The 26614-nt window shown below is 36.8% G+C and overlaps 1 protein-coding gene across 2 annotated transcripts; it reads right to left on the bottom strand.

The window, feature by feature from the left end:
- Positions 1-542: 542 nt before the first annotated feature.
- Positions 543-1761, bottom strand: LOC131038769 (cytochrome P450 CYP72A616). Of its 2 annotated transcripts, XM_057971319.2 has the most exons (3): positions 1643-1761; positions 1374-1525; positions 543-1149 (listed from the first exon to the last, which is right to left on the bottom strand). In XM_057971319.2, the coding sequence occupies exons 1-3, from the start codon at positions 1740-1742 to the stop codon at positions 703-705; spliced, it is 699 nt and encodes a 232-aa protein (XP_057827302.2). In that variant the 5' UTR covers positions 1743-1761; the 3' UTR covers positions 543-702. The 2 variants fall into 2 exon arrangements, with proteins under 2 accessions (XP_057827302.2, XP_057827301.2); XM_057971318.2 differs by having other exon boundaries at positions 1374-1761.
- Between the last annotated feature and the right edge of the window lie 24853 nt (positions 1762-26614).

The following is a 26614-nucleotide window of genomic DNA, read 5'->3' as shown; positions in this document are numbered from 1 at the left end:
TTAAGATTATAATTAAGATTGGAACTAGAGTTATGGTTATAATTAAGATTAAAATTGGGATTAGGTTTAGAGTAAGAATTAGCTTAAGATAAGTTAATGTTAGGGTTACAATTAGAATTCTAAATCACATGATTAATATAATTAATATCTTACATGTTGCAATTGTAAATGCTGCTAGCATATATATTTTTTTAAAATATATAAAATATGTAGAGATATCTTTTTCAAAACACCTATTACACTTATATGTGAAAAATTGATTAAATAATAAAAAAATATCTCTCCATATATTTTATATTAAATAAAAAAGAAAAAAGAAGAACAAACCCACTTTTCCCAATCATAAAGAGGAAAAAAGCCAACATTAAGACTGAAACAACTTTCATCGAACTCCAAAAATTCAAAAAAAAAAACGGTTATTTTTCAACCAAGCGCAATAATTGACATACATCATAAACCCTGAACATTGTGTGACATATTTTCCTTCAAATCGAAACTACTTGTTTGCCGCAACAACAACAAAAACAATTAAATTTAACGCTTGATCTTTAATATGAATTCCCAATTCTTTCAATTTATTGAAATCTACTTAGACAACATTCACTAAAATATTTGAAAACTTGACGATGGTTTATATCAAGCACGTCTGTTTACTTCGGACATTTTCATAACACATGATCTAAATTGTCTCAGTTTGAGATTTCAGAATGCTAAATATTTATCACGATTCATGTGAAGAATGACCTGAGCTCCAAACTGGGGTTTAAGTGTGAACGAATGTACAGGTGCGTGGATGTAATTGGGTGAAATCACAAAGAAAAATTGTTGAAGAATCAGAGTCAGTGCTACTTTGGCCTCTATTAGTGCAAAGTTTTGACCAATGCAAACCCTTGGACCTAATGAAAACGGCATGAAGGCAATCGGATGCTCGGCAGCTTTTGAAATTCCTTCTCTGAACCGCTCTGGATTGAACTCGTTTACGTTGTCTCCCCACAAAGATGGGTCATGGTGCATTTCAAGGATCGGAATCTGAAGTTGAGTACCTGCAGGAATTGAGAGTCTGCCAAGCTTCATTGGCTTTTCTGTTTTTCGGAGTAGTGCTATTATAGGTGGATAAAGTCTCAAGGACTCATTGAAAATCATCCCCATCTGCAACAGTAAGGATAGGCCACATATTAATCTACTAATCCAAAGTTCATCTTAATAGTTTTTTGAGGAATAGAGCAAATATCTGGGAAACACGACTATCTGTAAATCCTCCTCTGCTATTTATCTCAGCATTTCAAATAGTTTAAATAGAACATCATGGAAACCAAACATGTTATAGACCATCAAGGAAACAAATGAAATCTGGGTAAGGTTAAGGTTAGTACAATCTTTAGGCCATTCACAGTGTCTGCATTTGGAAAATCGGTTTTCCCACACACTTCTAAGACCTCCTTACGTGCTAGTTCTTGCCAGTCCTGATGCATTCCCAACAAGATCATGGTCCATGTCAAGAGGATTGTTGTAGTTTCCTGTCCAGCTATATAGAAAGTTATCAATTCAGAAATTATTTCATCTGTTGTCATGTGAATGTTACTCTGCCCTTTTCCTCCTTGTTCCTTGTTCGAACTCATCATTAGGCCAAGTAAATCATTACCGTAGTCCACTGACTTTCCAGTGCGAGCAGTCCTCTCCCTGCTTTCAATCACCTGTCTTGCGCATTTTCTGATCTCTTTTGACAACGACCATTGTTGCATGTTCTTTTTTGTAGGAAGAAACCTGTTACAATCAATTATTCCTAGAATATATCAATCCTCACTGAATTTATACAGGAGAGTTAAAATTAGATAAATATTCTCCTTGCAAATTCATATTTAATTAGTTAGAGATATCAACAGTTATACACCTTTTATTATGGTTCATCTAGGAATCTCTCTGTATTGCTTGCATCTTAACAGCATTGCAAATGGGAATTAGACAGGAAAAAGGCTTATGAAAGAGATTCTAGAAATTGGAGTTAAGTGTACGTAGAAAAATTCCCTATGCTCAACCAATGATCTTATCTAGGAAGAAGGATGGATCCTATTTCGTATGCATTGACCATAGATTGGTAAATCAGATCGCTATCAATAACAAGTTTCCAATGCGTAGGATCAATCTATTAGATGAGATGCATGGAGCTTGTTGGTTCTAGTTTTGTCGATTTTATGTTAAGCACCAATGTTTAACTTTGTTTCTAATTAGATGCACCACGAATAAATAAAATCACAGATAAGGATAGAAATTATTGAAATATGATATTTTCAGTTCTTTCTAAATATGGATTGCATAGAATTGGACTTCCACTTAGCTTTTACGAAAGACTATACTTTTGTGCTTCCTGATTTCTAGAAGAATTCAAAGTATTAGTTGCATGAGTACTCCAGTAAGCGAACATGGATAAAGTCAGCATTTTGTGCTATATGACATTCAAAAACTGCTGAGGCAGAGGAGTTGAGCCATTAAAGGGAACTGACAGAAATAGTCTAATTTGCACATATATGTTTGTTTCTAAAGGACATATTTTATGTCTCTAATATCGTTGAATTGCTATTTGAATTTTCTTCATAAATAATAAAATTGTCTGGAACCAAAAACCTCAAAATGTTTGGATTCAAATTCAAACGTGATCCTCATATAGGATTTTTAAATTCTTATTCATTATGGTAAACTGAATTCCAATATGCCAAAATTCTTTGTCCTGACACTAGGCTCTTGTGGTGTCAACTCTGCTATGTTGAAATTATGTTATTCCACTAGTCCATAACTCTAGCTGTAATATTCTTTTCAGAAATTAGATGCATTAATTTTGAGCCAATTTTTAAGTGATTTGCTATTAGAGTAACATTTATCTTTCACTAAGTGATTCCTTATGGGATCAATAAAGTTTTCAATAGATCACCTATTCACCATAACATAAAAAAGAGGGTCTGAAGAGCCAAAAGTACAGCCTTCATGAACATTAAGGAAGTTGATTCATGGCAGGGGCCAATTTGTTGCAAATAACCGGGTCATTTGTGCATGTTTATGACAGGATATAATTATTCAAGTGGGGCGAAAAGGTGGTGTTGCATGCATCAATTCAAGTTACAAACAACTCTTAATGCTTATCTTGGCAGCATCTGGTACATGTTTATTATTTCCATTTTTGTCATGGGCGTTTGATGATATAATATGGGAATGATTAGGAATATCATGGAAACATTCTTTTCCCATAGTAAATATAAGGTGACGGGTTCCTTTTGTTGTTTCCCATAAATGAGGCAGTTAATGGCTATTTGTAAAGGCATATTCCTTTGCATCTGAAATATTTGACACAAATATTCTTATATCATGTGGGCGTTAAGTGTCTTGACTAATATTGACCTCTATTTTATTGATCTGGGGCATAGTGGTACACCCAGTGGACATCACATGTATTATAAGGAAAAACATTTATAACAAAAAATAATACCAAAGTTGCAACTAGTTAAACAGTAAATGAATGAACATTGGAGAGGAATATTGGAACAATCTACTCAAGAAAATAGCAGATAAGTATGAACATACAATAACTATAATTTATTAGCTGTAAACGAAAACTTCGTTAGAAAACATGACATCTAGATTCATCCTAGATAATTGTGATTGCCTTGATGGATCCATTCTCATTCATTTTTACTGTATTTCATTTTGAAACAGTATTTATGCAAACATGAATCAAAATAATACCAAAGTTGCAACTAGTTAAACAGTAAATGAATGAACATTGGAGAGGAATATTGGAACAATCTACTCAAGAAAATAGCAGATAAGCATGAACATGCAATAACTATAATTTATTAGCTGTAAACGAAAACTTCGTTAGAAAACATGACATCTAGATTCATCCTAGATAATTGTGATTGCCTTGATGGATCCATTCTCATTCATTTTTACTGTATTTCATTTTGAAACAGTATTTATGCAAACATGAATCATAATACAAATATGAAGCCCTAGGATGAGTTTCTCAAGAATGCATCTTGTATGAGAAGCTATGGTAAGATATGAGGCACATTAAACACTTAGACGAAAGCGGCATTACTATTGAACTTCTACATACTATTTGTAGTTTGCCATAATACGTAATATTTCTTAATCTGTCTCCTAATAAAGATTTATATTATTGAGGAAATGGTGCTGATGATTCATGACAGTTGTGTTATAAAACATTTCAGTTTCTGAGAACAAATTACACTAATTGAAATATTGTTTTCTATATTTTAATTGGCATAAGAATATGGTGCAGGAGCACCTAGTTATGCCTAGTTTTGATGCATTTTCACATTTTGGAGTGACTGATCATGTTTGGGATCAATGAATGAATAATGGATTGTGGTTAGATCCACAAGTATGTTTTGGAGTTATTTGAAGTATATTTGTCTTCAAGGTTTGTTTGTTTTCTCAGTTTTGGCCATTGTGCCCTTGTAAGCCAAAAATGGCATTATTTTGCAAAATAGGGTAAAACTCATTGTAAGGCCTTATTAGGCATTTGGTAATGTTAGTTTGATGTTAGGGAACCATCCTAGGGGGTTTAGAATGTAGAGAAATGCCTAAGTTGCAAAAATGCAAAATGGAGCAAAAGTTGTCATTGTTGCTCGACAACTTTTTGCAACTTTGCAAAATTGATCAAATCGGTGGTTAGAAAACCGATGAGGGGTTGGTTATGACCAAGGAGGCATATAAAATGCTTTTTGAATGATTGCAAACAGGTTGGAAGATCTAGGAGCAAGTTTGAATAACATTTGAAAACAATTTCCAGATTTTTGCATAAGTTTTTGTCATTTTTGGTAGCAGCAGTTCGTACCAAATGGATTGATCTTCTTACTATCCTTTCATGGTGGTTTAGTGCATGTTATTGTGTTGCTCAGGAAGTGTTTATATTCTTTCTTTGTGCAGGTTTGGTGTGTGATTACAAATTATCTTATACTGCATTGCTCTCGGTCTGAGCAAGGGTTTAAGACCCTAGACATGGTTCCAACTTGAAATCCCATTGTGTTTGTTCAATGGCCCTTGGGATTCAAGTAATGGAACCTTTGTATAGTGTACATATTCTTTGGAGTGTCCTAGTTGTTTGGGAGCCATTTGCTATCATATCCTAGGCGAGCTCTGCCATAGCCCGACTAGGGATATGACTGTCATTTTTGTCTTTACTTGTAGGGATGAATGAATTTGGATGTGCCAAGTGTTTGGCATGGAAGAATGAAGCATAGCAGAGTCTCAATAAAGAGATGGAGGTGTAACAGGGTATAGAAACCAATAAACCCTATTGGAGAAGACTGCTAACTCTTAAACCCTCAAAAGTGCCAATTTTGGGATCCGTACCAATACGGACGGACCAGACATCCTACCCTAGTAAATCTAAAAGTTTGTCCAAAAGGGTGCTTGGATCACCAAAGCTTTTGGAAGGTCCTTTGGAGGTTTTTTGAGTAATTGCACAAAAACCGGTAAGGTAGGGCTAATAGGGGCTCTAGGGCTACTAGGCCTAGAAAATAGGAACAAGGAGAAGCGATGAAAGAATGGAATGAAGTCAATCAAAGAACCACATGAATGGAATTGAAACACCTTCTATATACCCCCTAAGACCCCTGCAAGTGTGTGTTGGAGGTTTGGACAATTTAATGGTTGGATTTACTCTAGTGAATCCCAACCATGCTTGTGAGCAACAGTAGAAAACAAATTGATAGGGAGCAATCCAAAGGAGTTGAATTGTTTGATTTGTTAAAGGCCAGGAGTAGGGTGATGGAAGCCCACCAAAACATCTTTTACCTACCTATTGAGCAAGGTGTAATTCTTTTGTGAGAATCTCCCCATCAAAGTGGTATCAGAGCCAATTAAGATTTGGGAAGAAATCAATTGATGTCAGAGACTGAGTCAGTAGGTGAAAATAGCCTTAGAATGGTGACCAATGCATGATTAGCCAAGAAGGTAGAAGATCAAGAGGAAGAGAATATACTCCTCAAGGTAAGATTGCAACAATTGGAGAACAAACTAGGTGAAGTAGAAGACAAGATTGAGAAGGTAACTATCAAAATTAGTGAAGAAAAGGGTAAAGACGTGGTAGAAGAGGATGCCACACCTGAACCAGATCCTATTTTGCTTGAAGAACCTTTCCTTAGAGCCATTAAAGCCTTAGGAGGGAAGTCCCTAGAAGGAGTGCCACTTTTGTGTGAAAAAATGGAACCAGAAGTGGTCATGGAGTGGATTGAAGGATTGGAGAATCACTTTGAATGTGATGGGGTTAGTGAAGCACAAAAGGTGAAGGTAGCCAAATCTAGATTGAGAGGAGCAGCCTTGACTTGGTGGAAGTTCATCCAAGAGAAGAGGCAAAAGGAGGGTAAGAACCCAATTGCCACTTGGAAAGGAATGTTAGCCAAGGTGAGAGAAGCCTATATCCCTGAAGATTATGAAATTCAAGTACACAAGAGGAGACAAAATTTGAGACAAAGAGAACTAGATGTGAGCAGCTACATTGAAGAATTTCAGAAGTTGTGTTTGAGATCCAAGGTGGTGGAAGATGAAAGCATCAAGGTATCCCGGTATTTGAATGGTCTAAGGTGGAATATACAAGAAGAGTTAAGTTTGTTGTGCCCTAGTCCTGTCCACAAGTGATATCAATTGGCACTCAAGATGGAAGAGAAGAGTAAAAAGAAACAAGAGCAAAGCAACAGAGGTAGAGGTAGGGGAAGAGATGGCAGAGGTCATAGAGGTAGCTATGGTGGAAGAAGTGTAGACTAAAGATCCCAAGGGGAATCCAAGTTGGTAGAGCAAAGTGGGAAATCCAATAGCAAGAGAAGCTATAGAGGAAGGGGATCTAGCAACTCTAATAGAGGAAGGTCTAGTGGATCAGGAAGAGGGTCCTATTTTGCCACAATGAAGTGCTACAATTGCCATCAACTTGGACATCCTGCCTATAGATGTCCTGAGAAGTCTTCTTCATCCTAAGGAGGTGAAAGGAGAGTGAGCTATGTTCAAGAAGATGCAGCAAATGTGAAGGCATCAGAGGTAAGCTTAGATTCCGAGGTTGGAGAAAACCTTATGTTGAGAAGGATTTTGATCAAAGAACCGGTTAAGGAGGAACCTAGTCAAAGAAACTCCTTGTTAAGAATAAAGTGCAAGATCAACGGTAAAGTATTTAGAGTGGTGGTGGATTCAGGTTCCATTGACAACATTGTATCAGAACAAGTAGTAAGTAAACTCAACCTACAAATAATTCCACATAGTGGTCCTTATAGGGTTACTTGGCTCAACAAGGGGCATCATGTTTTGGTGAATGAACAAACTTGGGTGGAGTTCACTATAGGAGGTTACAAGGACAAAATCTTGTGTGACATCTTGCCAATGGATGCATGCCACCTACTCCTAGGTAGGCCTTGGCAATTTGATAGAAAAGCAATACACCATGGAGAAAAGAATTCATATACCTTTCAAAAAGATGGAGTTACCTATAAAATTCAGCCCTTAGGAGACCAAGAAGAGAGCAGATCTAAAGGTCCTAATGTGCTACTAGTTGGTGAGAAGGAGTTCCTAAACACTCTCAAGGAAGGAGGAGTGGGGTTTGCACTTGTTGTGAAGCCAAAAGAGGAAAAGAAAGACAAGAAGGTTTGTATTCCAGTTGAAGTGCAGCAGATTCTAAATCAATTCAAGGAGATTATAAGCGATGGAACACCTGCTACTTTGCCTCCTCAATGTGCTATAAGTCATCAAATTGACTTCATACCTGGAGCCTCATTGCCTAACAAAGCAGCCTACAAAATGACACCGGAGCAGAATAAAGAGGTAGCTAAACAAATCCAATAACTTTTGGATAATGGTCTGATAAGGAAGAGCATCAGCCCATGTGCAGTTCCCACCATTTTGGCACCAAAGAAGGGAGGTACTTGGAGACTTTGCACTTATTCAAGAGCCATCAACCGGATTACAATCAAGTATAGGTTTCCCATTCCAAGAATTGAAGATTTGATGGATTGTTTGGGAGGTGCTAAGTATTTTACCAAGATAGACCTCAAGAGTGGCTACCACCAAATCAGGATCAAGGAGGGAGATGAATGGAAGACAACATTCAAAACCATAGAAGGACTTTATGAATGGCTTGTTATGCCATTTGGACTCACAAATGCCCCTAGCACATTCATGAGACTCATGAATGAAGTAATCAAGGATTACATTGGTAAATTTGTTGTTGTTTATTTAGATGACATCTTGATTTTTAGTAAGTTTAAAGATGAACATCTTAAGCATATTGACATTGTATTGAAGAAATTATGTGATGAGCAACTAACCATCAATTTGGAGAAATGTGAGTTCATGAAACAGGAGTTGGTTTATCTTGGGTTTGTAATCTCAAGTGGTGATTTGAAGATGGATACCTCAAAGGTGGAAGTCATAATCAGTTGGCCTACACCTAAAACAACAAGTGAAGTGAGAAGTTTTCATGGTTTGGCACAATTTTATAGGAAGTTCATCAGAGGGTTCAGTGAGATATGTGCACCTATGCTTGATACAATCAAAGGAGGTGTAAAGACTAAATTCCAATGGACAAAAGCGGCACAAAAAGGATTTGAACTCTTGAAGACAAAGGTGGCTACTCAACCTGTCCTAGTTCTTCCAAGCTTTGACAAGCTCTTCACCATAGAATGTGATGAAAGCAACATAGCAGTTGGAGCGGTTCTAAGTCAAGACAACAGACCGGTAGCATTTTTCAGTGAACAGCTCAATGAAGCCATGAAAAGGTATTGTTCCTATGATTTGGAGTTATATGCACTTGTTCAATCACTTAGGAAGTGGAGGCATTATTTATTACCTAAGGAATTTGTGGTTTATATTGATAACCAAGCTCTTAGTTTTCTGAACTCACAAGAAGTTAAATCATAGGCATATCAAATGAGTAGAATATTTGCAATCCTATACTTTAACCATTAAACACAAGAATGGTCAATGTAATAAGGTTGCTGATGCATTAAGTAGAAGGTTGCTAACAATTCAAGAAGTGCAGCTCAAGAGCATTGGAGTGGATAGTTTCAAAGGGCTATATCAAGATGATGAAGATTTTGCTGACATCTACAAGGTTTGTCAAGAGTTTAGAAATCATTTTCATGGTGAATATGCAGATTTTACCTTACAAGATGGTCTTTTGTTCAAAGGTGGACAACTTTGTGTACCTAGAGGGTCCATGAGAGAAAATTTGATGCAAGAGAAGCACAATGGTTGTTTAAGTGGACATTTTGGATTGAATAAGACTTTGGAACTTGTCCAAAGGTTCTACTATTGGCCAAAGATGCAAAGGGATATCAAAAAATATGTGGAGAGAATTGTGGTTTGTCAAAGAGCAAAAGGTACTTCTTCTAATGCTAGACTCTATCAGCCTACCTATCCCAAACCGGCCATGAGAGTATGTAAGTATGGATTTTGTTGTTGGTTTACCCAAGACCAAATCAGGATTTGATAGTAGATAGATTTAGAAAAATGGCCCATTTCATTCCATGTAAGGTGACTCATGATGCTAGTCATATTGTTTATTTGTTTTTCAAGGAATTCATTAGGATTCATGGCTTACCAATCAGCATGGTATCAGATAGAGATGCAAAATTCATTGGTCATTTTTGGAAAACTTTATGGAAAAGATTGGGTACTAATTTGTCTTTTAGCTCAGCCTACCATCCTCAAACGGATAGCCAAACAGAGGTGGTCAATAGGACGCTTAGAAATTTTCTCAGATGTTTGACAAAGGAGTATGGACAAGCTTGGGATCAGATCATCCATCAAGATGAATTTGCCTACAATGACAGTGTGAATAGATCAACCGGTAAGAGTCCTTTTGAAGTAGTTTATGGCCTTCATCCAAGAGGTGTGTTGGAACTTAGAGATATTGGGAAGATGGACCAGAAGAGTGGACATGCTATTGACATAGCTCAATCCATGAAAGAGATTCATGAGCAGGTTAGGAAAACTTTACTAGACAACACTCAAAGGATCAAGGACAAAGTGGATGAAAAGAGGAGAGATGTTCAATTTGCTATTGGTGACTTAGTCATGGTTCATTTGAACAAAGCAAGATTTCGGAAAGGTGTCCCTAGCAGGCTTCAAATGAGGAGAATTGGACCTTGTAAGGTCTTGGCTAAGTATGGGCTTAATGCCTACAAACTTGATCTACCTGGAGACGTGGCTTTATCTCCTATTTTTAATGTTGCAAACTTGGTGCAGTATAAAGGCACACTTCCAGAGGAATGCAGTAGAGTCTCAGAGGTCTCTCACTCACTTTCAGACCTGCCTTTACCACCTGCAACTAGGTTTCAAGCCGAGAAGGTGTTGGACTCAAGGATTCTCAAGAAGACTAGCCACACCATCTATATGGAACATTTGGTCAAGTGGCAACATCTTCCAAAATCTGAGGCCACTTGGGTACCTGAAGGAGACTTTCCTTAGCTTGGTAATCCCCTCTCTTTGTTGCCTAAAGGAGTCACTTGACTTCTTTCTCATTGGGGGAGTATGGTGCAGGAGCACCTAGTTATGCCTAGTTTTGATGCATTTTCACATTTTGGAGTGATTGATCATGTTTGGGATCAATGAATGAATAATGGATTGTGGTTAGATCCACAAGTATGTTTTGGATTTATTTGAAGTATATTTGTTTTCAAGGTTTGTTTGCTTTCTCAGCTTTGGCCTGTTGGTTGAAAATTTTGTACACTTGGGGAAATATACAAAATTGTGGTTTCAACCACAGCACACGAGTAAAAACTCTCCTAATTAAGGGAAGGCTCCCCCTATCTAACTACAACTTTGAAAATAAAATAGGATGGGACAGCAATCTTTCTTCTTTTTTCAAGAAAGACAATATCCTTTTCTCTTCACAGAAAAGGATAGCGATTGAATATGAACAACAGTAACCACTTTCAAGTTAAATGAGAGAAAGGAAATGAAGTTTCCTGAAAGCGCAAAGACTTCCGTCACTTCCTTCGGGACGGGACAGCAATATTAAGCTCAAAGACTTGATTATGTGAAGTCCTATCTACCCTTTGCTATACTAAATTTTACAACGAATAAAAGACAACAGCTCAAAGACTGGAATAATCTATTCTTTCAACACAAAGACAAGAACTAATGCAAGCTCAAAGACTTGCTGCTATTTCTTATCAAACAGTAATTTTTCCTCAAAAATAGATGCAAGCTCAAAGACTTGCTGCTCCTTCTAGAGATTTTTCTATTTTAATTAATCTTCTCTACTTGCAGCTCAAAGACTTCAAATCAGATTGGACTAAGCTCCTTTAGAAACACTTTGCATAGAAGAAATAAAAAGATTCAAACTCAAACATGTAGCTCAAAGACTCAAAACTTGAGTAATCCTTCTTTATTATTCTTAAAAAAACTTTCAATTCACATACATAAGCTCAAAGACTTCTTGCTGTAAGTTTGGCAAAGTTTTTGCTTGCTTTCCAAAAGATATCTATTACAAAAGACCCCTCAAGTATTTATAGAAGAGGAGCCTTGAGAAAAAGGTAGGAGGATCCTAACTAACTTGAGAGATTCTCTCAACCACCAAGACTTATTCAATAACTAACTAAGACTTCATTAACTAACTAAGACTTATTCCAACTACAGTCCTAATCGGACACAACTTGTAGTTGCCTTACATGTAATTCCAAAAGTACAAGTAATGTGTAACTTGCATTTTACAAAAAATACTTTTACATGTAACTTGTCAAAACAAAATTACAACTAAAGATTACAAAAGAGGGAAAATTCAACTAAGTGTTGAAAAACACTTAAGTTGCATTTTGTGAAGACACAAATCCTTGAAATTTTTGGATGCTCGTTTGTAGTTCCTCGAGATTCGGTTCATGGGTGTTCTTGGCAACGACCAGGGTCTTCACAATAGTGTCATGACATCGGAGGAGCGCAGAATTGTTTTTATCCAAGATAGAATGGATTTCATGCAGAAAGACTTGGTGTTTCATCAATGTCTAAATTGAAGCGGCCAAGAATTGTTCGCTCCTCCATTCATTATGAATCTTCATTTGTAAATCAGCAAGAACTTCTTCTTCTGGAATCAGCTCTCCATCCTGACTTACTATGTTACCAGAGGCCCTTTCACAATGTGAGACAATATCTCGGTAAACTTTGCCTCGAAATCTCTTTGCATCACCGATCTCCTCAATGAGGGATTTAAGAACAAGGGTCTTGTTTTCTAGGAGTTCTTCAAATTCCAAGTACATGATCCTGGAAGAGATGATGGCATGCCCCTATAAAATACTCAGCTATTGTTGGGGCATGGTACGCCAGATTATCAAACTTTCTTTAACACTTTCCAGATTCTTTTTGAAAGTATAAGAAGTCTGATCCAGTTTCTCCTCAATGGTCTCCAATTTAGACATAATCTGAAAAATGTCTTTCATTACCTGTGCACATAGATCATGAAGCTGATCAACCCAGGAATCTAGTGCTTGTACCTTCTGAGAAGCCCTTTCCACTCCATGAATTGATTCTTGGGAACCAGAAGAACCTATGGAGTTACTCCCTTCAGCAACAGGTTTTGTAATTTTATGAACGACTGCCATAAGTTGTCGGTTTTCCTCTTCTAGCTTGTTTTTCTTTGCTAGAAGCTCATCACACCTTTGCACCAATGAGGCAACAAAAAATTGAGCATCATGTTTAATGACCTCATGCGTCTGTTTTCCCAACTCTATCCTTGTAACCTTATAATCGACAGCTAACATTTCTTCAAGTGGCTTATCTGCAATAGGTTCCACAATTTCAGCTACCTTCATCTTGTTGCTGTCAACAGTTACTCTGAAGATAGTCCTGGCCTTCTTAGCAACTTTGGATCTGGACTGTTTCAGTTGTTGGTAATCAAAGGCATTAGGTGAGATTTCTTGCTTCTTCCTTTTTGGGGTAAAAAAACTAAGCCATGGAGGCAAAGTCATCAACTCCCCTCCAGTAGCAGTCGTAGGCAAAGGAGAAGCAGTTTCTGTTTGAATCACCGTGGTCATCCTGGGAGGAATATCTGTTTGGACAGCGACTATGATTTGCTCAGTTACCAATGGGCATGAAGATTGCCTCATGAATTCTTCAAAACCAGAAGTGGAAGTATCAATTTCTGATAACTGGATGCAAGTAGGATAATCCTCCGGAACTTCCAACACACTCTCTTGTTGATGATCAGGAGATGGCTCGTATGCTAAAATGGGAATTGCATTCTGAGGAGACTCATCCACAAGCAAATCAGGAGGAGAAAGAGGCGTCTCAATGGAAACTGGAGGAATGATCTCATGAGGCGAGTCTGAAACCGAAGACTTGGGAGCATCATCAGATTGCTGCCCCTCTTCTAGATTATCCAGATCAATCACCTGAACATGGAATCGTGATTTTTCCTTCCCACGAACTGTCGTCTCCTCAGGAGGAAGTACTACTGCACGACTGACTCGCAACTTGATCCTTGTGCTCGAAGATGATGCACCCTCCTTGTTGTCAACCTGAATCTCAGACTTACATCCAAGAGGCCCCGTAGAATCATCTTCTTTACCAACCTTGATTTTTATAAGTCTAACAGCATTATTTTTCAACCATGCGTTGGTGTTGGCCAAGATAGGCTAAAATTTGTCAAGGGTGGATATGCACTCTTTGTGTGACTATTGAATCAAAGGAAGTGGAGCTTCCTCAACCCTTCGTGAAATGTATTCAGGATCAAGTATGTGCCCATCATCAATCATCCCTTGTGGGATATTCACCAAGTTCAAATCAACAATTTTCTCAACAGTGAGCCTGTAGTAATCCATCTTCAGAACTTCAGCTTTCGTGCGGAGATCTACCCAGATGTCTTCAATGCGATGTACATGCACAAAGGATTTCTTGATCTTCTCCTTCATACCCCTATAATCAAAATCAGTTCTGGGTTTAAACATTTTGAGCTTGATTTCCTGCAATTCAGTCTCCATGGCCTTAGCCTTCACAGATGTGACAAGGGAATATCGACCAATTTTCAATCGGTTTGTGGTAGAGATCCCCATTCCAACCTTGTGCTTAGCAGACTGAAAAGTGTGGACAGCCATGATCTGTCTTCCCAACTCCATAAGAATGATCTTATCAGTTGGGTATCTGGGAAGCATGTATGGCTGATCGCCATAGCATCCGATCCTCATATAGGTGAAGGTGGGAAACTGTAGAAACAAACATCCATACTTGCACACCTTGTCCCATGCCTCATTTGATACTCTCTTGTTCTTGAGATTTCTATCAAACTGACACATGAAATATCCGAAGAATGCATCTTGGACTCTTCTGAAATGCAGTCTGCTGGGTCTCAATGGCAACTGGTCATAATACTCCCAAACTGGTATAAGTGAGCGATCACCCTTGGTAGAAAGACCTAGAAAGTGTCTAAGTGATGCTGCCATATATACAAAATATGAATTCATGAAGAAGGTCATGGTGGTAGGAACTGCTGCAAGTTGTTCTCACAAGGCATCGTTGATGACTTCTCCCCATGAAATGTGATGAGACTGCCGTATGAACATGATGAACTAGTACATCCATGGCTCAAAGACATTGGAATGCTCAAGGCCCATCATCTTGTTGAGAAGGGTTATGGTGTCTCCAATCTCCCATTTGAAATCGCAGCGGTACAACTTCGCCCACCTTGAGAAGGAGGCTCATGGCTCTTGGATCCATCTATTGATATGTCGCTTGCAATCCTTTTCCCTCTTCACGTAATACTCTGTTGCACTTTCCTTGGAGATTTCCATATAAACTGGTGCATGAGGTATTCTGAAGACTTCGATCGTATCTGCATCAAGACGGATTATAGCTTCGCCATCATCATTTTTGATGACTCTCGTCTCTTTGTCAAAATGATGGGCGCAGGCGAGAACAAACTCAGGTTCTAGGGCAACCATCGGGAAAGAAGATGCATGATGGATATGGCTGTCCAACAGCCACTGCAAGTTATTATCCTGTGGATCTTCTACCCTTTTGACAAATTCTGACATATCAACGTGCCCTATTTCCATGTCTCTGATGCGATCCAAAGGAGAAGAAATCTGGGAAGGTGCTACCTCATTCGGATATTTGTCATATTTATATTTCATCTTCTTTGGAGCTGGGGATGTCGACAAATTTGACATTGATTGTGAACCTGGAATACTGTGATGAAGACTTAAAAGAGTTAAGGCAACATCATAGTCAGCTGCAAATATCATTCTTCCTTCTCCAAATGGGAAAAACTTCGATTCTTGAACTTTACGATTTTGTGAGAGAAAGAGGGGAAATATGTAGAAATGAGAAAATCTTGACTTTGACCAATTTTGGATCTTGGGGAAATTGTCGCAAGTATACAAGTCGGAAAGAACATACATGCAATCGGGGTTTTAAAACCCGAATGCAAGTATACTTGTAAAATTGCAAATAGAGAAACGGATGGAAAATGAGATTTTGACTTGCGGAAAATGACGGAAATGGGAAGTACGGATATGGGAAATGTGAATGGATAGAAATGGGAAAATCCGGGAATGTTATTTTCATGAAAATGGGAAGAACTCTTCAACATGTAATCCGGTTTTTAAAACCCGAATTTGAAATGGAGGGGTATTTCACACTTTTCAACTTGGAATTTAACCAAAAATGGTTAAATTCCTTAACCGTAGGGGAAGAACAAGAATATCCAGCGAACTTGTAATCGGGATTAAAAATCCCGAATACAAGTAAAGAGGGAAATATGGGAAGAACAATGCAATTCAAAAATCGCATACCAAGGGGAAGATTTCTCTCACAAAAACCGATTTTTGGGGGAAGAACAACATATTTCCAAAAATGCAACTAAGAAAGAAAACTAAGAAAACAAGAAAATAATAAAATGAAGAAAGAAAGGAAAGAGAACATACCTTTCTTCAAACTGAAAATGCTTTTCCAAAAACGCAACAATCTCTGGAATGAAGAAGCATATCCAATAAATAGAGACAAACCGAGATGCCAAACCCTTGCCACGTTTTGGAAAAAAACGCTTATGTGAAAAAACATGGCAGCAAATGAGAATAGAATGGCTTGGAAAATGCTTGAAACCTCCTTAACCCTCAATGCCTTAGCATGAAAGGCAAAAACGAACTAGGAGATTGCAACTTCGTGGAGATTTAGTCTCCCAAAATGTAGTGTTTTGGAAAAAACGTGGTTGCTGATTTGGGGCAAAAAACCAGTAAATGCAACCTCCAAATGGCGTGATAAGAGGTTTCAAATGCATAAGAATAGGGTAGAAACCAAAACGCCTCTCCTTCCTAGAATTCCTCCATAAAAATCTGCTTTGAAATCTTCAAAAACCGTTTTTCCTTGCAATTCGGGTTTTTGGGAGACAAGAACAAGTTTGGAATGCACAAGAAAATGAAAATCGGGTTTTTTAGAACATATGACAAGTTTTGATTTTCACTTTTTCAATTAAAAGGCCAAATTCGGGTTTTTTTAGCCAAATATCAAGTTTTATTTTTGACTTTTTCACTTACAAAGCAAATTTGGGTTTTTTGGAACAAACTACAAGTTTAAAAATTGTCAAAAATGCAATTTATGCATAAAATCGGGTTTTTTGGAGAGAAATGCAAGTTTTACTTACTTGTAAAAGGGAAATAAAATCCCTACAACAAGTTATACTTGCTTGCACATATGTAATGGGGATTTAAAATCCCTATTACATGTAAAAACCATTAAAGTAGGGGTTTTTAGACCAAACTGCAAGTTTACTTGTAATTTAGCCAAAAAATCCCTATTTTAACTAAACAAGACCAAAAACAATAAAAGGGAAATTTAAAACAAATTACAAGTATTCATCCTTGAATAAAAGTGCACATGTAATAAGCCAAAAAATCCCCTACAAAGACCAAAACAATGAATATCATTAAAACTTGCAGTTTGAAGAAAATTCTCCACCTACAGTTGGGGTTTTAAAACCCGAAATTGAAGGAAAGACATAGCAAACGAACCCAGAATTTAACGAAATTTGAAACGTAGTTCGAGGATGGACTAAGGATTAAGCCAGTCCAAGGATTAGTCAAAATTCTTCCTCGAGAAGCATGCCATAGAGTAAAAATTTTCATTTTTTCTCAAAAATTTCATGTAGTGGTCTTTCATTTTTGGAAACAAAAATGAGGACAACATGGCCAATGTGCCCTTGTAAGCCAAAAATGGCATTATTTTGCAAAATAGGGTAAAACTCATTGTAAGGCCTTATTAGGCATTTGTTCATGTTAGTTTGATTTTAGGGAACCATCCTAGAGGGTTTAGAATGTACAGAAATGCCTAAGTTGAAAACATGCAAAATGGACCAAAAGTTGTCATTGTTGCTCGACAACTTTTTGAGCAACTTTGCAAAATTGATCAAATCGGTGGTTAGGAAATCGATGAGGGGTTGGTTATGACCAAGGAGGCATATAAAATGATTGTAAACGGGTTAGAAGATCCAGGAGCAAGTTTGAATAACATTTGAAGACAACTTCCATATTTTTGCATAAGTTTTTGTCATTTTTGGTAGCAGCAGTCCGTACCAAATGGATTGATCTTATTACTGTCCTTTCATGGTGGTTTAGTGCATGTTATTGTGTTTCTCAAGAAGTGTTTATATTCTTTCTTTGTGCAAGTTTGGTGTGTGATTACAAATTATCTTATACTGCACTGCTCTCGGTCTGAGCAAGGGTTTAAGACCCTAGACATGGTTCCAACTTGAAATCCCATTGTGTTTTTTCAATGGCCCTTGGGATTCAAGTCATGGAACCTTTGTATATTGTACATATTCTTTGGAATGTCTTGGAGGTTGTTTGGGAGCCATTTGCTATCATATCCTGGGCGAGTTCTGCCATAGCCCAACTAGGGATATGATTGTCATTTTTGTCTTTACTTGCAGGGATGAACAAATGTGGATGTGCCAAGTGTTTGGAATGGAAGAATGAAGCATAGCAGAGTCTCAGTAAAGAGATGGAGTGTGACATGGTACAAAAACCAATAAACCCTATTGGAGAAGAGTGCTAACTCTAAAACCCTCAAAAGTGCCAATTTTGGGATCCGTACTGGTACGGAAAGACCAAACAGCCTACCCTAGTAAATCTAAAAGTTTGTCCAAAAGGGTACTTGGATCACCAAATCTTTTGGAAGGTCCTTTGGAGGTTTTCTGAGTAATTGCACAAAAACCGGTAAGGTAGGGCTAATAGGGGCTCTGGGGCTACTAGACCTAGAAAATAGGAACAAGAAGAAGAGATGGAAGAATGGAGTGAAGTCAATCAAAGAACCACATGAGTGGAATTGAAACACCTTCTATATACCCCCTAAGACCATTGCAAGTGTGTGTTGGAGGTTTGGACAATTTAATGGTTGGATTTTGTAATGTCCCTATTATCACTTGAACCTGCACCCCTGTTTGCTAAGCTATCAACTCAGCAGGCTTGTGACACATGGGGACCCTCCTAGGCCTGCAGGTTGCCTAAAAATTGGAGTGAACCTCCAGAGTAAGCTGGTTCTTTTCAAATTCTGCACCTAAACTAACAGTTTCTTCAGGGAAAAGAGTAAGGAGGAGAACATGTAAAACTGAAATCTAAATCTAAGGTGATTGCACCAAATGATATGTTGAAATCCAACTAAGCAAAAGATACACAGTATAACAGTGATAATAAAGCTCTTTTACACTAACCAACAACCCATGATCTTTGCATCAATACTTCATAAGAAGGCTGGATAATCACAGTCCTAAGAGGAAAAACTCCTTTCACAATCTAAGATTGATAATTACTAAAAACACAGCTTATGACCTGCAAGAACATATGTATTTCTGTATAAGGCATCAACAGAAAGTGCAATTTTAAGGGGGGCAAAAAGCCAACCACAAAGAACTGACTAACACTAAAGACACAATAACAGAAAAGATGAGAAGTAGAGAGGTAAGCCAAGCTATTGTCCCTGCCAAAAAGGTATCACCAAGCTTTATAATTCCTGAAAATGTGTTACAAAAACATTCCTTCCTGCAGAGAGAACTCAGAAATTACAGTCTGCTAAAAAGATGAATGAATAAGAACCCTAACAAAAATGAAGTCTTCTAGTATATATGCTTTTGCCAAGGCAGTCAAAAAGACTCCACCTCCTCCTCTTAGGTCGAGCAGACTCAAAAAACCCACTTTTAGGGCCCCAAACATGTCTGAAAGGAAATGTACTTGAGCCAAAAAGTCAAGCCACCCATACTGTAACCATAAGAGCCCTTAAATGCATCATAAATGACTCTGAAATATCCCTGACAGGCCTGCAAGCTTTCATAAATGCAAAAAATATCTCTCTTTGACCTCCTAATAAATGAAAATAAATATCTGTTAAAGTGATTTAAAAAAAATCATTACCTAATTGAACATTTGTTTGATTTTATTTTTATATATTTAAAGTAAAGATTTTAATAACATAAAAACAATAAATTTATTTTATTAAAGTGATAAATAAAATAAATCACTTTAATAAGATAATTTTATTAACTTTATTTATTAAATAATAAATGTGATTTAGAAAATATATTTAATAAAGTGTTTTATTTTCTTTTATTTTATTTTTATTTTTTTTTCACTTTAATAAATAATTTTCTTTATTATATTTATTACATTTTTACTTTAAATATAAAAAGGAAAAAAACAAATGTTTAATTTGGGTAATGGTATTTTAGACCATTTTAATGAAGATGCATTCATTTACATTTATTTAAAAATACATATTTCTTAAGTGATTTATAATATCACTTAATAAGATATTAGATGAAATAAAGTATTAAGTGATATTATAAATCACTTAATAAGCATGCTAATAGCTTATTACATGGTCTCTTGCATTTCACGTGGCATAGAAAGGAGAAAAATAAAAAATGCAAAGGCAAACATGCCTTAAGGCAATTCGATGATTTTTTTTTTCAGGGGAAATATAACCCTAAAACTCTCATTTCACTCCTCATTTTGCATTCGATTTTTGTTGGAAACTTCACTTGGAAGCTCTGCTGGGCGCCGCTAGGGTTTGGACTGGGCATGAAAGGAGGAAAATTGGTCATTTGCTTGTGTGCTGGGCACAATTCTGAGTGCTGGGCCTATGGGGCTTTTGCAGCCTAATCTCCTTTCTTTGCATTTGCCAATTCTGGGCACATTTTGTTGATGCTGATAGTTTAAAACTGCGAATTTCTTCGCACCTCCTTGGCATTCGACACTTATCTCTGCTGCTAGGCGCGATTTTCTGAGAAATTTGGGGTGTCGCCATGAGGGGTTTGGAGGTTGAAAAGAACTGTGACTATCTGACAGATTTGAAGGCATATTTATGATATTTCTTGTGTGCTGGGCTTGATTCCTCCTTGGCATTTCTCTGTTGGGCGCTACCATGTCTGATTTCTTGAAAACTTTTTAAGGGGGGAAACCAGGCGTATTTCATAGCTTTCAAAGATTCAAATGGGCCTTTTCCAAAAAATAATGCAGACTTTCAGACTGCCGTGGTAAGCCTTATCACCTGTGAATTCTCATTATACGAAAATTATGCCTTTATAGTTGTTTATATGAAAAGACCATTTTTTGACAAAGCAATGCGTGAGATTGCTTTTCCTGGATTTCTGCATTTGTTGGACATTTTCGTTTTTTATCTCTGCTGTAACGTGATCTTCTTGTTGGGCACTATGTTTGACCGTGGCTTGATCTTTGCATATTCCACCTATTCTGAGAAAATACTGGAAACCCTCTGTCTTCATTTAGCAATTTGATCTTTCTCAATTCTGAAAATAATTTTCTGAGCATAGTTCCTTTCGAAAATAATGGTTTAATCAGATTTTTCTAAAAAAAATACTGAAAAAAAATGTGAAAACAATATTGCTGTGTGTTGGCCATTAATGACTGCTTCAGGCGATTTTCCCTCTGTTTCCATTTACTTCGATCTGTTCTGTTTTGATTCTGATTTTCTCTAAGGACTGAAAATGGTGGAAAAAGCATTATAAACCCTCCTTTTGCTTTTCAAAATTTGGTCTATGCCTGAAACTGTTACAAAAATATTCATTTTCTGAAAACTCCAGTAGCTCTAGTAAAAGCAGATGATGCTTCTCTTCGTTTTTATCTCATTTGGATTTCAAAAAAAAGATAATGGCATTTAGCAATTCTTTACACATTCAGCTCATATCTGAAAGGCTTATATTGTAATGGTCGAAAATCCTTGATTATCATATCTTCAACGTTGATGGTTGCTTATGTCATAACACCTTATGCTTGATGTATTTCCATCATTGTTCAGCCACTAGTATTAACCCAGAACGCTGAAAATTCATTGCTGCTATGATGTTCCTTTTTGACATGACTGATTTTGCCATCTCTGAATTTGCTGTGACTGTTCCTTTCATGATTTGTCTCAAAAATAAAAATCTTATGACTATATCTTACCACTGCATCTAGTCATAGGGACTTACTGTATCATTACTGAAAACTGATTGCATGCCTCTGAAAATTGATCATTGTGATTGTATCTTTGATTATATGCATCCCTTCTATAATTGTGTTTAATGGTATCTTGCATGCGTTAGAAAATGTCTTCGTTATGATTCTGAAAATGCATTGTATCCTTACTATTCGCTGCCCACTAAGTCTGAAAAACTGAATGTTGCATTTTCTATACTTAGTGTACAGCTTTAAGTATGCACTGCATATCTCATTAGCATGCGCAAATACCTTGTCCACATCCTTTAGAAAGGACAGCCTTCATTCGTGCTTATTTGCTGATCATGTGATCACATACTTGCGTTTTGTTACTCTTTCTCTATCACCAGTTCTGACATAACTTAATTGTATGAGACCTTGCTATTGTTTCATATGAGCTGGGCTCAACCCTTGTGAGAGCCTCATTTATCCCCACTCATTTGTGAATTTTATGACCAGCAAGCTATCCTTTTTCCTAATCCTGCACATGAAGCAAACATGTTAGCAAAAATATGCATATGTATGGTGATTTTCCTTTGATCTGATATTTGCCTTTTGAGATCCCTTTGTGACGCTAGTTATATGCATCTGATTCATGTAGGGATTATATATATATATGCATGCATTAGTACACATGTTAGGAATGTAGCCAGCCATTGCTTAGAACAAATGTTCTAACGCATTGTATATTTTAACTCTTTTGCAGATACCAGAAGGAAAGCAGATACGGACCAGGGTGAAGCAGCAAGACAAAGGCAACATCGAGTCTACTCCAACCGTTCCAGTCATTCAGGCAATGACTGGTTCCATTCTCAACATGCTCCCTTCATTTTTTGTACTTATGTATACATATCTGTGTATTTCTTTTTTGCACCTGATGCATGTAGCTAGTCTCATGGCTCTTTGTGTGGGACGCATGTTTGAATATTAATAAAAATACTCCTCCTTTTGATGAGATGTCTCTCTCTTTTGCTGTTACAGACTAGAAGTATTTAAAAATACCATCTTTAGCTCATTCCTTAGTGCAGTTGGAACACCAAAATAGAGAAGTAGTACACACTTGTTTCATTTTGTAAAAACTAGCATATCTTAACCTATTTTTCAGCTAGAAGCGAAAAATAGGTAACAGTCCCTACTAGTTAGAGATCACTGTCCTACAAAACAGATTGTTAGAATACAACAAATATATATATATATAACTAATCTAACTTGCAATTTAACTTTAAAAGGCTTAATTAACACTAATCACAATTCTTATCTAATAAAATGGATATGAATGCCATACGGAGATATGTCCTTAGGCGGCTATGAAGCTCGCCTTCTTGGAACCCATCTTGGTTCCAAGCCATCCAGGAAATCGACGGTGAATTCGATTCCTGTCTTGGATGTAATTTCTTACACCCAAGCCATCCAAAAAATTGAAGGTTAATTCGATTCCTATCTTGGATGTAACTTCTTACACCCAAGCCATCAAGGAAATCGAAAGCCATCAAGGAAATCGAAGGTTAATTCGATTCCTGTCTTGGATGTAACTTCTTACACCCAAGCCATCCAGGAAATCGAAGGTTAGTTCGATTCCTGTCTTCGATGTAACTTCTTACACCCAAGCCATCCAAGAAATCGAAGGTTAATTCGATTCCTGTCTTGGGTGTAATTTCTTACACCCAAGCCATCCAAGGAAGACCATGTGTCAATTCCTTGCCTTGGATGATGCATCTCATCATCCAAGTCCATCAGAGGGGACCGACCATATCCGTCTCTTCTTGGATGAACTTAGTCAACCAAGCCATATATATGCATATAGATATTCAGTATATACTGCCTACCAAGGATTATCATAATCCCTCCATTAGGCTAAGGGAATTTCTTCCCTATAGCCTTCATCATTTAATCACATTAATATTACATTTTATAATTCATTACTATTTTCCATTCCATAATTTATGTCTTCATTTACATATTCTTTAATCTTTCTAATGATCCTAAATATACATACATATTCTACATAGATACCTATCTTTATTGCTACATTCATATAAGTAATCATTAGAGATATATGTATTCATAAAAATGCATTAATATATATGTGTGTGTGTGGCACACATGTCCACACACATATATACCTTAAGACTTCTTAACCCCCGTTACCTGTATGCAGATTGTAGCCTGTAGTTGTAGTTCGCACAGTAGATGTCTCCTGCAGATTGGGAGGCATACCACAAAGAACACAAATGTTACTTCCTGTAACTTGATAACAATTCTGATCTGATCTTATTAATGGTGATGTCACTAGATGCTTTTGATTCCTTCCCTTTATATCTCTCAATTTGAGGGAGAGGTCACACCTCTTCATCATGTATGCCCATTGGCAAGAGACATACCCTTTCACCATTAGCACCCTTTGAAAGAGTGCAACTCTTCATTATTTCTACCATTTGAAAGGGACCCAACCTTTCATAATCAGATCTGCACTTCTCATTTCCAAATTCTCCCCCCCCTCTCAAATGAGGTTTTCTTCTCCCTTTTATATATCATTGTTGAGGGAGTCACAACTTTTCCTTTCATGTCTTTTGACTTTTCATTCACTTAATTAATTTTTAATTAATCCTATTTAATTATATCATTTTATATTTTAATTTTATTATTATCATTTATTATTAAATTCTATTTCAACTGGGGATATTATTATCATTTATTATTAAATTTTATTTCAAAGTGGGGACATTATTATCATTTATTATTAAATTCTATTTCAAATATTCATTCGTTGGTAATTATTATATAAATTAAGAATCATTGGCTTATTTAGGATATATATAACGATCATGGAGGGGACATGACAGATTTACTCTAGTGAATCCCAGCCATGCTTGTGAGCAATAGTAGAAAACAAATTGATAGGGAGCACTCCAAAGGAGTTGAACTGTTTGATTTGTTAAAGGCCAAGAGTAGGGTGATGGAAACCCACTTAAACATCTTTTACCTACCTATTGAGCAAGGTGTAACTCTTTTGTGAGAATCTCCCCATCAAAATAGTTGTTTGACAAAATTTGGGCAAGGAATCATTATAGTAGTGTGTTAAGAAATGTGGTTCCAGTCAAATGTTGATACAAGCATTATGTTTTCATCAGGTTCTCCATGGCATTGGTTGGCTGGAATACTAGAAGGGTTCTAGTCATAGCTAGTAGACACTAGCATGTTTTTGTTTTTTATTGAATTCTTCATTGCATTTGATGATTGGAAGTATACAAGGCTTCTTTCAATAGCTAGTAGGTCTAAAAAAAATGGCAATTCTTGGTACACCAAGTGTGAGATAGCATGTTGCACTACTATTCTAATTGGACTATGTGTTGGAATATAAGGTTTATATTTGTATTAAAGTCACCTTAGTGACTTATGTTGGCATTAAAATATTTATTTATCTGAGACTTAGTTTCCCATAGTTAGTTTAGGGAAGGTATGGGAATGTGATGCTTTAAAAGTTTTGCACAATGAATTGTAAAACACCTATATGTACTCAATATTATTATTCATGTTTATTACTGTTTAATTATAGTTTAGTTCTCTAACAATGTATATGTTATTCTATTTCCAGAATGGCATCAAAGCCTAGGCCAGTGGAGCCAAGCCAAGCTACAATCCCCAAGAACCTTCAGTGAAGCTCAACTGGAGGTGTTGGAAAATGAGCAACAACTGAAGCAAATATATATTGGTTACCAAGAGGGTCAATAGCTTAGTGGTAGAGCATCCTAGTAGCAAATGAGAGGTTTGAAGTTTGACTCCATGGCAAAAATAGAAGCAGAGTCTGTTGAAATATGATTGCTGCATATACAGATTGAGAATGGAAAAATGTAAGAACATCGCTAGATCTTATTTCACAATTAAGGTAGGGATGGAGAATTGGCATTAATTACTTGTTGAAATCTGCCTAGGGGATTAGGATTAAGAGATTTTGACATTGAAGAGTCGCGTATTTACATAAAGTATCCACTAGAGAATCAAGATTATATATTTGAAAATAAATGTATTACCCATTAAATTTCTTCACATGAGTCATTTAGCTGCACTCAACAAACGACAAACCACATTCCTCCATTGGTCTATATAGGTAGACACAAATTGTTGAAAGAAATCAAATAATAGCTAATTGAGCCACTTTTCTAAATATATATGATGCAGATTTAAATGGATGACCTTTAGGATCTTGCAGACTTGCACATAAATTATGCCATGAGTTGGTTAATGTGGATGGCAATCATGCAGTTTGGAAACCTTCCAAAAATAAAGTGCCTCTATTCCAATGTTCCATGAGGACACATCTCCCCCCAAATCCTCCTATTTTTGAGATGGGGATATCTCTGGGATGTAGGGACTTGGAGGAAACGCTCACTTGTCATCCCACCACCCACTTGAGGTTCAGAAAGGTTTCCAAGATGCCCCCTTTATTAGGGACTTGTAAGGGACTCCAAGACATCCCCAGGATGCCTAGGGGACTCCTAGGAGTCTCCCAAATGTTTAAGATGCCGAGGCATCCCCCGGATAGCTCTAAAATTTTATTCAGTTTCAACCCTTATGGCATATGGGCCCCATTCAAACCCTAAACACTCACAATAAAACTTGTAAATAGGCATACTCCAAAGTTTCAACAACAAAGTTGAAATTTGCAACAAGTTGTAAGAGTGAGAAATATTGCAAGTGAAGTCATTAGAATTGAGGAATAGTGAGAGCAAGAGTGTTGTAAATTCACCATTAAATCAAAGGATTCAAAGCATTATTTGTAACAACCACCCCTAACTTTTTGATTTTTTTTTCCAATGAGGCCACAACAAGAACTCAAAGCCATGAACATGTGAATATGAGAGTTTTTTGCTGTTACAAGCTTTGATAGGTTTTGCATAAGTGAACTATTGCTGTTATAAATTATGCTATGATGTTTGCATTCATATAAACCCCCACTATTACAAATTTTGAAGCAAAAATATGTCTAAAGAAAGTACTATGAAGCACCAACAGAATATTCAACTAAGAACATTTAAATACCTTGAAAATGGAGGCAGTATAGGCCATTTACAGACCTTTTGTAACAGTTTACTAATGTAGACAGCCAACAGAAAATTTCAAACTGATATTCCATCACC

The sequence above is a fragment of the Cryptomeria japonica genome, chromosome 3 (assembly GCF_030272615.1).
Source record: "Cryptomeria japonica chromosome 3, Sugi_1.0, whole genome shotgun sequence".
Taxonomy (NCBI): domain Eukaryota; kingdom Viridiplantae; phylum Streptophyta; class Pinopsida; order Cupressales; family Cupressaceae; genus Cryptomeria; species Cryptomeria japonica.
Note: the sequence above shows the minus strand (reverse complement) of the source record. Positions and strands in the feature narration are given on the sequence as shown.